The sequence below is a fragment of the Oryza sativa genome, chromosome 1, assembly GCF_034140825.1.
Source record: "Oryza sativa Japonica Group chromosome 1, ASM3414082v1".
NCBI classification, from domain to species: domain Eukaryota; kingdom Viridiplantae; phylum Streptophyta; class Magnoliopsida; order Poales; family Poaceae; genus Oryza; species Oryza sativa.
This window is the reverse complement of record NC_089035.1, coordinates 14,091,599-14,102,913: the sequence shown is the minus strand read 5'-3', so window position 1 is coordinate 14,102,913 and position 11,315 is coordinate 14,091,599. Positions and strand designations below refer to the sequence as shown.

General features: G+C 39.5%; 1 protein-coding gene across 1 annotated transcript; it reads right to left on the bottom strand.

Moving 5' to 3' along the window:
- Positions 1–3,634: 3,634 nt before the first annotated feature.
- LOC4326479 (poly [ADP-ribose] polymerase 2-A) lies at positions 3,635–10,757 on the bottom strand. Its single transcript, NM_001398000.1, has 18 exons — positions 10,502–10,757; positions 10,041–10,377; positions 9,807–9,931; positions 9,383–9,464; positions 8,715–8,947; positions 8,521–8,641; positions 8,032–8,087; positions 7,703–7,776; positions 7,167–7,213; positions 6,899–6,948; positions 6,484–6,546; positions 6,166–6,246; positions 5,779–5,889; positions 5,617–5,692; positions 5,048–5,190; positions 4,558–4,631; positions 3,997–4,102; positions 3,635–3,914 (listed from the first exon to the last, which is right to left on the bottom strand). The coding sequence occupies exons 1-18, from the start codon at positions 10,583–10,585 to the stop codon at positions 3,819–3,821; spliced, it is 1,959 nt and encodes a 652-aa protein (NP_001384929.1). The 5' UTR covers positions 10,586–10,757; the 3' UTR covers positions 3,635–3,818.
- Between the last annotated feature and the right edge of the window lie 558 nt (positions 10,758–11,315).

The window sequence follows — 11,315 nt, the reverse complement described above, 5'->3', positions numbered from 1 at the left end:
GCCGAGGGGCCGTCCCCACCTGCATTTGCGTCGACCATGGCCGAGCCGTCGCCTCCCGCGAGGTCTTCGCCGCCTCTCGCAGCCGCGCCGCCTATGGGGTCTCCATCGACTGTGGTGCCGCAACCCGTGTGGTCGTCGCCTCCTACAGCCGCACCGCTCACGGGGTCTCCTTCTCCCGCGGCTGCGCCACTCAAGTGGCTCCTGCCTCCCACGGTCACGCCGCCCACGAGGCTATTGCCGCTTGTGGCTTCGTCGCCTGCATCGCCGGTGTCCGCACTTCCTCACCAATCCTTGACCCCCTTGAAAGATAGAAATTAATGCTATCGCAACCATCTAACTGATCTTGTGTTGTTGGTTAACTATTTTTTGGTTTCAATCATCCTTTTGTTCCAAAATAGCAGTATCCATGCAGGGTCTACCGTTCGGGTTGAGCAATTTTTGCTCCTCAGATTTAACGGCAGACTCCGTGGAACCTCTATGCTGCTACACCAAAATCTACGGCTCAGCAGTTAACCTCTGTTATGTGTCTTTTCCGCGGGGGCAGCAGTAGGAGTCTTCCAGTCTCTCAAGCGGGATGCATGTCTTTGGAGGCGCAAGGATCCAGTCGTCGCGGCAGTGCTGCTGAGCTCCGTCGATCTGGTCCTCTACTGTTGTTTAGTCTCATCTGGAAGTTTGGTTCCTTAGATTGGTTAGCCTCTACCTTGTTAGAGATGGTCTCTTTGCTTTACATCCTTCTGCAATGTACTGGGGTTTAACCCCTTAACTCTGTCTTTTCCTAATAAAGTTGCTTAAGTTCTAAAAAAAACTTATCATGCAAATTATCAAGCATATTTCGAATTAAAAATTTAGTGTCCCAAATAAGAAAGTTTGAATTTATATGGTAAAATCATATACTCCCTCTAAAGCTATATTTTGGGACCGAGAAAGTATCTTTCTTTTAAATATGGAATAACACAATCACAATAGAACAACAACAATCAGATGGAAACGGCATTTGAGGGTTTGGTCGTTTGGATACTCCTCTGTCCTATAGGGTACAAGATTGTCCTTCTTTGGAAAGTTATTACCTTCTTCCTATTTCTCCGATTGACGACGTGACTAACCCAATCAGTCCCAACTGGCTTCTTCCTGTTTCTCCGATTGACGACGTGACTAACCCAATCAGTCCCAACTGGCTATGTTTAGATCCAAAGTTTAGATCCAAACTTCAGTCCTTTTTCATCACATCAACCTGTCATACACACACAATTTTTCAGTCACATCATCTTCAATTTTAACCAAAATCCAAACTTTGCGCTGAACTAAACACAACCTTTAGGGGAGGAGGTTAAGTTTGCTTAGGACCTTTGGCCTTGCTATTGTGCTAACACTTAGTCCCGTTCTTTTCTCCAAAAACAGTGTGTTTCATGTGAAAACTTTCTATATGAAAGTTGCTCTAAAATATCAAATTAATCTATTTTTTAAGTTTGTAATAATTAAAACTCAATCAATCATACGTTAATACTACTTCATTTTTACGTAAAAAACTTAATCTTGATCTTCATGTTCATCTTTAGGAGAAAAGAACATTGTAAACTTCAAATGAAACCATGATTAAAAAAAACACTTTGAATGACATAGAAGCAACACACAGGATTCAAAATGCATGAAGTACAGCCTATTGTTTATTTTCCACAAATAAGATGGAAGTATAATGCTAAAGCGTCCAAATTGGAATCACAATTGTCATAGGAAAGTTATTCGAAAAAATTACTAGCCTAATGGGTTGCCCATATTTCCTAATAAGCCAAAACTGCTTGTTAGGAAATAAAAAATAATTGAGTGAAATACATGGCTGGTCTTTAAACTTGTGGGGTGGTGTCACTTATATCCGTGAACTTAAAAATTACACATTTAGCTCCGTGAACTTGGTTTAATGTACCACCTCCGGTCCAATCGTCCTTTGACCATATTTGATCGCCAACTAGGCATGCCACGTAGGCAACACTTTTGTGCTCAGCCCCCTCCACATATATCTTTCGCATATAACTTGCCCTGACCAGTGCATTTCAACCTAAATCCCCCAAAATATCTCTAAATTGGCTAGGTTTTCGACGGTGAGGTTAGCGGAAGGAGGCCGAGAGGTAGCGGCTTTGGCGGCCTCGGTGGTGAGATTAGCGACAGGAGGCAGCGCAGTGCAGCGGGGTTAGCGGTGGTACAGTGCGATCGGATTAGCGGCGAGAGGCAGCGCAATGCGGCTTGCACCCTAGGCATCCCCATGGATTCTCCAAGCTCGCCCTCATCTTGAAGTTGCTGGAAGAAGGTGTTAGTGTGCAAGGATAAGATCATTTTGAAGCGAAGAGCAATGGCAATTGCTAATCGGGACTGCATTTTCAATACATGCAAGGAGAAGAATGAGAGGGAAGAACAATTCGAGAATTTTTTTTGGGATTTTGGTGTCACTGTATAGCTACAATGAGATATATGCAACGTGTTGTGATATGGATAGGGCTGAGAGAAAAAGTGTTGCCTACGTGACATACCACGTTGGCGGTCAAACACAGTCAAAGGACGTTTGGACCGGTGTGGTACATTAAACCAAGTTCACAGACCTAAATATGTGCAATTTTCAAGTTCATGGATCTAAGTGACACCACCACACAAATTTAGGGACCGACCATGTATTTCACTCAAAATAATTTATATATATAACTTTTATTTATTTGTTCGTAGTGACTTCAAAATCAATGCTAAAAAAATTACGTTAAAATATCTTAAAATCAACTTAAAAATCAAGTTAGAAAACTTAAAGTTTAGCTTTTTCTTTGGCTTATTAAACCAACCAACGAGGCTCTACGCCAATAATACAACATGAAGGAAAGTTTTCAACATTGATTTACTCTCATTGACTAAAACAAACAACCTCGATAGTAAGTTGCTATGGCGATATGCTTAGCTTTCAAGTTACTATACTTCATTACATCCACCTTGGTACCAAGGGTAGCATGGATATACCAATACATACAACAGCAAATTGACAATATTTACTTGCGTCAGTGAAGCAGCTTTTTCTTTTGACAGACTTCACACTAGGCACCAGCAGCATGGCCACGTTAGATTTACTTGCGCCGGTGAGTACTAATTCTTTAGAAAGGCTGTGTATAGGCTGTGTTGTGTTTAGTTTCTGAAATTGGAGAAAAGTTTGAAAAAAGTTGGTAGTTTGGAAAAAAAATTGGGAATTTATGTGAGTAGGAAAGTTTTGGATGTGATGTGATGAAAAGTTTGGAGTTTAGAGGAAGTTCGATGTGAACTAAACAGGACCATAGTTCGCTTCAAACTTCCAAAAATTTCATCACATCAAATGTTTGAACACATGCATAGAGCATTAAATATAGAAAAAAAACAATTACACAAATCTTTTGAGTTTAATTGCGCCATGATTTGACAATATAATGCTACAGTAAACATTTGTTAATGACGGATTAATTAGGCTTAATAAATTCATCTCGTAGTTTACAAGCGGAATTTGTAATTTGTTTTGTTATTAGTCTATGTTTAATACTTTAAATGTGTGTCCGTATACTTAAAAAAAATTTAGGTAAAGAACTAAACACGGCCAAAATTTGAATGCACAAAGTATGTCAAGAAAAGGTTAATCAAACAGAAAATGCATTGCGATGGTTCATATATACACACATGTCACAGCATCACGACATCAAAATGCTAGGAAGGCTAACAGCCTGACTCAGTTGTTCACAAATATATGTACCACCCAATGACATAACCTTACAAGTACTGAGATGGTACGGTTTCATCTCCGTGCTGACTACAACTTTTGTCTACCGTTTCTTGAAGTTGAAGGAAACATGGAGAACGTACCGCATCCTTATCTGATCTACGTTATAAACTATGAACTCATTGTACAGCAAGCTACCCTGCAGTCAAACAGAAGATGGGTAACCAGTTAAATCATAGCTCGAACGTATTGCTGGTAGGATTGGTTTTGACGAAACATACCCTTTTTGAAGGCTCTGCCTTAGGTTTTCCAAGTGGAACAACCACACCATCATCCGTGATCTTCGACTCTGCTGTGTTCGGTTCTGTTTGGCCAACTCCTTTCGTGCTGTGTCAAGACAGTTGCAACCAGAAATTCATGTCATATCAAGTAGCAGCACCAACACAACACTTTTTTATTAGTTTGTATAAATCATTTTACATAGTCCGAAATGAAATAGATTAAAGTCTCCGTCACAAGGGGGTTCCGATTGTCATTAGGTTTACACACTTGAAACGGCATAAACAAATTACCCTTGTCTAATCACAGGCGTTGTAATACTTAACTTGATCTAGCTTATTATTTTTTTATTTTTATCATTTAAGCTATTTTTCCCAAAGCCATGCAGTTGTGTACACCTGCAATTGTATAGGCTGCATTGTTGCTTCCATTTAAAAAACAAGTTAATTCCACGAATACATGAATTACTTATGTATAATCATCCTCGGAAGAAAAATAGTGTACTTTCCAATTCAGCAAGCGAACATCAGGGGCTTATTAAAAGAATCACGTTAGAAACTGACCTTAGCTTTCCCTTTGGCAGGTTATTGGCATCATAATCTGCATTTAGTAGCTCATTCATCTCACCGAGTGCAACCTGTGAGATGCAAGTTGAAACAAACATTAGCAACACAAGAACAAACTCAGTAGACAACTCACACTCAAAACGGAAGCAGGGAGAACTGAATAGCCCAAACTCTTGAGAATGAATAATAGATGAAATAAGGTAAATGATACAATCAATGAACCAAAAAGGGGAGGCTTAGGAGCGCACAACCAGGGATGGATCCAGCATGGGGGCGGCGGGGTCTCGAGCCCCCACTACTAGCGTGAAGAATATGAGAGACCCCACGAAGACTCCACTAAAATTTTTTACCATATATAGATGAGAGGGGGGACTGTAACTCTATCTAGTTTGCTCAGACTCCACTGCTATTTCTTTCTGGATCCGCCACTGTGCACATCATGCCTTCATCAACTTATAATACCTTAATGCAAGCACAGCACACATACCTCACATAGAAGCAGCACACCGGACCTGCAGGCTTCTGAAGCATAGCAATAATTTGCACTCTTGGAAAACATATCAGCAAAGTATACTCCTTTCCCAAACATGTAGCCAGTAACAGGTGCTTCAGGAGGAGCAATTCGCAAACCTGGAGAAGTGTAATAGTATTAATTATAATATCATCAATCCATTTTGTAGTTGTTCCAACATTTAAGGAGTTCCAAATAGCACACAATAATCTGGCATCTCTAAGGAAACAAGCAAATTCCTTATCAGTTTTACATACTAAGTAAATGTTTCAGCAACAGAAAGGGAAGTTACAATTGTGCAGGGAAGCTCCTATTAAATGCAAATAGATGAAAATGACGCATCAATACCAGCGCCGATGAAGATAACATTGATATTGTATTTCCTTCAAAAGAATAACTTAAATGGTTATTTATCATAACTACAGGAAGAGCAAATAAGTAGATCGTATTCATAACTCATGAAGAAAGCTGGAGCTAAGTTATCTTCTATACATATAATGAAAGTTCTCTACATATAAATACAATTTTTCAGATAGATAAATTACCTTGAGACAGAATGCCGGCCCAGTTAGTCAACCGAGAACCATGCCATAAAAGCATCCTATTGCCTGCAGTAGCAAACTGCAAGAACATTTCAAAAATTACTCATTCCACAACTAGAGTACAGCTATTTTGGTTGGCTTAGTAGATCAGGAAGATCCACTCACTTTCTGAAACCGTTCCATTTCACCATGCCTTGACACCTTAAATATTTGCACTACGTCAACAGTATAGCTTGTGTGCGTTTTTCCATGGGTATTTGCCAAATATGTTTTTATCTGGACAGCATAATTTTCGAACAAGGTCAAAGCATGACAAACATGAACAATAACATAAATAAAGGGTTGATAGACATAATGAAAAACTCATTCTACATTAGTTTCTGTTCATAACAAACTCACAGAAATTACCTCTTTCCTAGCCAAGAAAGAAATGAGAAGAATGTTGCCATATTCAAATTAAAAATGACAAATAATACTATCTTGATGAACCTTGTCACTGGCAAGTAATGTCCAAAAATTATTGAACATATAAATTCTTGGTAGCAATCTTACCATAGAGTATTCTTCAGAACCAACTTCCAAAGGTGTAAAGTCACAGCTAAGTTGCTTGTATCGAGCATACAATGGATCATCCTACATATGGAAACATGCCACATTATGTTCCAACAGTGCAAGGTTGTAAAATTACGAGGAATATTTTAGTTACTTAAACAATGATAAAAACGGTCCTAGGATGAGCATACTGGAACGCTAATATAATCACACCAACTACAAACTTGAAGATTCTAATATAAACAAAGATTTTCAAATGAACAGAACCCACAGGTCCATAGTTCCATATCACTACATCGCAGTATTTTCATAACATACCTGGTCGGTTGAATCATCCTCCAGAAGCTTGGTTGCAATCTCAATCTCACCAAGGGCTTCAACCTTTCAAAGAGCAAGAAAGCTAATAGCATGAACATCTTTCAACATACATGGGTTGTAAATTGTAATAGACATAATGGTTGTCAAGTACAGGAACATACATTACAGACAACCTACACATTAACAATATGAATGTGAATGATCTGAAAAAGGATGTGGAACTACAACACAATTCAACAACTCTAGTAGACTTTTAGATAACAATGACAGGTGAATTTCATCGTTACAAAGTATTGTACAAGATAGACACGATAACATAGGGCCTAATAGAAATAAAATAATACCATAGATATTCATACAGAATGAAGAGGCCCTTATTAGTGGAACAATTATGTGAAAGAAAGTAGCTTATTACCATTTCCAGCTTAGCTTTTAGCTTCTGAGGAGTGTCAATAATAAATTCACCTGTCAGATAAATTAAGTAGGTCAGACAGTCCTACATAAAGGCCCAAAACAGAGCTGCCTGTGTTAACTACTTACTCCCCCCGTCCCATAAAAAACCAACTAGTACTACGAATCTGGACATACCATCCAGTCCTAGATTCATTTTTTTTTTGTGGGACGGAGGGAGTAAGTCATGGTAAGAACTAAGAAGTTCAATAGTTAGAAAGTTTGAAGCTCACGCATTTTCTTAAAACCGAAGTCATGAGGGATCACAGTGTAGAATTCCCTGCAACCAGAGGCAGCATAAGACAATCTCATTAAATTAAAAAAAAGGCCTTTAAAGGATAAATGTAGTGTTGAGAGCCACATGTATCATGCATTCCACAACTAGAATCATCTGACAAACAAAATCACAAAATAAATTGTATCTAGAAACTAACAAACATACACAAACAGTCATCACAATCCGAAGATCAAACCATTTGAAAGAAAACTGAAGTGAGTTGAAATCCTTTTCAGTTAAGGATGAAAGGGGCACTCAAAGTCAAACTAATTTCCATCAAACAATCACCATGATGCTATATATTACAGAGCACACAACAATTAGAACATTTATGTAACAAATTATTAAAATTCCAGCATTTTGAAAAATGGCAGGTCATCAAAACATTAAAGATGTGAAACGGGATGTCAACACAGGCATCATATTATTTGATATATGTTTGTTACTTGTGAGTTGTGACCAATAATAATAAAAAGAAACGCATGGACCCACCCAGTCAATTGTTCAAGCTGTCTCCTGTCTGCCCTCGAAATAACATTGGAAATCCTCTTTAAAACATCATAACCCTGTAGACATCATCATCGTCAGAAAAAAGAAGGTTGGTATGAGTGCAATACAAAACCAAGGCCATGAAATCCAAACCGTTAATACATACAACACTGAAATATGCATAAACCACAACTTTTAGAGCACATGGTTATGTTAACTTCTGGGTAGATTGTTAGAGATCAAGTGCAAGCTGTTTACATGGCTTGTTCTTCAACTTGTAGGCTTATACCTACACATGATAATTACCAATAAAAAGAATAGAAATAACTCACCTTAAATATTGTGGATTTACTTAGCTTTCCAAGAGGAAGTTTATCAGAATTGTAACCTGATTGATTACACAACATGAATCAGAAAAGCAGAAACTTGACAAATGAACATCAGGAACTACTTATCAAAATAGGCAAATCAACCTGTGGGATACCATGGAATATACATATAAAAAATTGATAATGGACTCTTTCACTGAGTTAATTCAACTCTTTGGGCTGATGATTACAAGTATTCCGCCATTAACTAAGTTAAGTCCCATCTCAGTTTTACTTTTCAAAATTAACTCTCACAATTATAACTTCCTCATTACCAGATCTACCACGCAAATTAATTATCCATGAGTCAACCCTATGCAGGTGGTGATAAATCATTGATTCTATGTTTAGAGTCAACTATATTTTTCTAGCATATGACTGCAACTTAGGTAAACAGGATAATAATCTTATGATGTTCAAATAAGCATGAAGAGCAACACTGAAACAACTTACCTATTTCCACCATTTGCTGCTTCATCATGCTTATGTTGCAGATGAGGGATATGAAACTTGCAATTCGAGTTTCAAGTTTCGTTTCTTTTATCTGATCAGTGCTGGGACTGACTTTCTTGTTCTGGGACAAATTTGAATGGGTCAGGGATTAAAACAACATAGGTGCTAAATTATAACACAGTTACTAATCTTACTGTTTCCCTGTCTGCTTCACCATAGTCCATCTCAAGCCAGGTGTATTTCCTTGCATAGCATTCAAAGCTCTTGCGATCTGACCAATGGTTATTGGTTTTGCCATGGAACTTTCCCTCAAATTCATATATTGCTTGTTCTCGTGATGAAAAGGGACCATGTAGCTTGTCTTGACCCCGTGCCCCTACCCTCCCCCATCTATTGTAAACCATGAAGCTTCCTCCAGCATCAGATTCTAAAACCAAAACATCAGTTCATGATCCACCTAACACTATACATTATTCAGAGATCGAAATATTGAATTTATGTACCAAGAGTATCAATGTTTTAAATAGCGGGCTAAGGTATTTAGCGGTTAGCTTCTCAAACAGCTATAGCGGGCTAAATGGAGCTATAGTGGCTAAATTGTATATGAGAGCAAATAGCTAGAACCCTTCTCAAACAGCTATAGCGGGAGATAGCGGCAGCTATAGCAGGAGATTTAAAACCCTGAAGAGTATATGCATTGTGCACTTTTGCTTCTAAAAGAAGTGTACTCAAGTTGATGAAATAACAAGACAATTATCAAAGTAAGACAGAATCATCTAACGAATTCATATAACTCAATTGTTGGAACATGAAAGAGAGGAAATGTTTTCTATTTCAACCGGTCAGAGAGAGATGGGCAAACCTAAGGCTTGGATGATATAGAACTTATTATTGTTGTCTCCAACATTAGTCTGGTTCATGGTGGCATCATAGATCTCATCACCCTTCAATAAAAACCACTAATTAGTAAAAGGCACAGGTAGCACAACAGTTTCGAGGTACTAAACGATGACAAAACTGTTCTAGCTACAGTCTATACTGAATACAGAAATTAGGGATTCGATAATGAGTTTAACATGGACTAATATTTAAATACCTGACAGAATTAGACATGCTACATTTCAAGCACAACAAAAGACGGATCCATCAATGAATAATAAAAATCTTCTACCAAACTGAAAATAATGCAATGCATCAGGCACTAAATTGCTGATGATAATATTTATGGTGCGAATAATGGAAATTTTTATAAGAGGAAATAAAGAGGCAAAACTGAGCTAACACACCACTTGCAAGACATGATAGGTCATTTTTATATGGTCAGGGATGTGCTGGTCCAAAACCGCAGCACCTTTCCTTGTGGCTGTAACAATCTTCTCCTTTCTACACTCCTCAACTCTGTCGTCACCATCTGCACCAATTGAATATACAAGAAAAAAACACCAAAACAATGTTATTCTGGTGAAATTGCAATCTTCGCCTATGGTAAGTTAAATGCGAGATTAATTGACCAGCAAAACCTTTTGCGATTTTCTTCTTGTCCTGAACTCCACCATCCGTATCAGAAGGGGCGCAGAGCAGCCTCTCAATAACCTCCTTCTTGCTCCCATTTGCTGCGAGTCCCCTCGACTTGGCCAGTGCCTGGAGCTCACGATAGCTCATCCCCTCCAGCTTCGCCGCGTCCGATTCACTGTTATCCACATCCTCTCCATCACCGCGTCTTTTCCTCTTCCTCTTGTCCTCGCCATTCCCTTCGCCGTCCACCACGCCACCTGCATCTGCTTCTTCCTTCGCTGCTGCGGACACCGCAGCCTCCTCCTCCTCCTCTTTCCGGATGGCGGCGTCCAGCCTCCGCACCTAGCAGAAACGCGCAATGCATCACGGGAGTTCAGAATATCGCAGGCACACGCACAAGCACATGGCGTGCGCCCGCCACAACCGTGGTAGGGGAGGGTGGGGAATGGGGAGTGGTGGTACTCACGAGCACTGGCTTGTTGCCGGAGGCGTCGAGGCCGCGGCGCTGCAGCTCGGCGCGGAGCTCCTCCACCCGCAGCCTCGCCGACATCACGCCGCCGCCGCCTCTCCTCGGGTTTCCGGGATGCCGAGGTGCTTCTAGAAGGTTCTAGGCGCGGGCGAAGAGGGAGAGTGGAGGCTAGGGGGGATTGGGGGTTTTTTGGGGGGTTTGGTTGGGGAGGAGTTTTTGGGTGGGTTTTGAATGGGCGGGTTTCTTCCGGGAGAAGAGGCGCCGCGACGCGAGGGAGAGGAGGCTTCTTCCTTCCTGGGGAAGGAGGAGGAGGCGACAAAATCAGAAATTAAAAAATAAAAGTGTTTGGGCGTTTTGGGGGAGATCACTAGAGGCGGGAAAAATGAAAAGGGACTTTCTTTCTCTTCGATGTTGAAATTATTATTATTATTATTATTATTATTATTATTATTATTATTATTATTATTATTATTATTAGAAAGAGAGATAGAGATTGGACCAGCACCAAAAAATTTAAAAAACACTTTGTCGAATGTGATTATCATAATTAAACTAGGATTCTACGTTGAGGCTGTTACATTAATTAGCCCGTTATAGGGGTGTGTTCGCTAAGAGGTGTTTCCAACGGAAAACGGAGCGGTCTATTAACACGTTATTAATTAAGAATTAGCTATTTTTTAAAAAAATGAATTAATTTGATTTTTTAAGCAACTTTCGTATAGAAAATTTTTTAAAAAATATTGTTTAGCAGTTTAAAAAGCGTGCGTGCGGAAAACGAGTGTGGGGAGTTAGGAACCCCAGCTAAAGAAAA

Coding starts and splice junctions, on each gene's coding strand:
- LOC4326479 (NM_001398000.1), bottom strand. CDS start 10,585: ATGTCGGCGAGGCTGCGGGTGGAGGAGCTCCGCGCCGAGCTGCAGCGC. Junction 6,247..6,483: donor AGGATGATTCAACCGACCAG/GTATGTTATGAA, acceptor TTCCATATGTAG/GATGATCCATTGTATGCTCG. Junction 5,191..5,616: donor GGCCGGCATTCTGTCTCAAG/GTAATTTATCTA, acceptor ACACTTCTCCAG/GTTTGCGAATTGCTCCTCCT.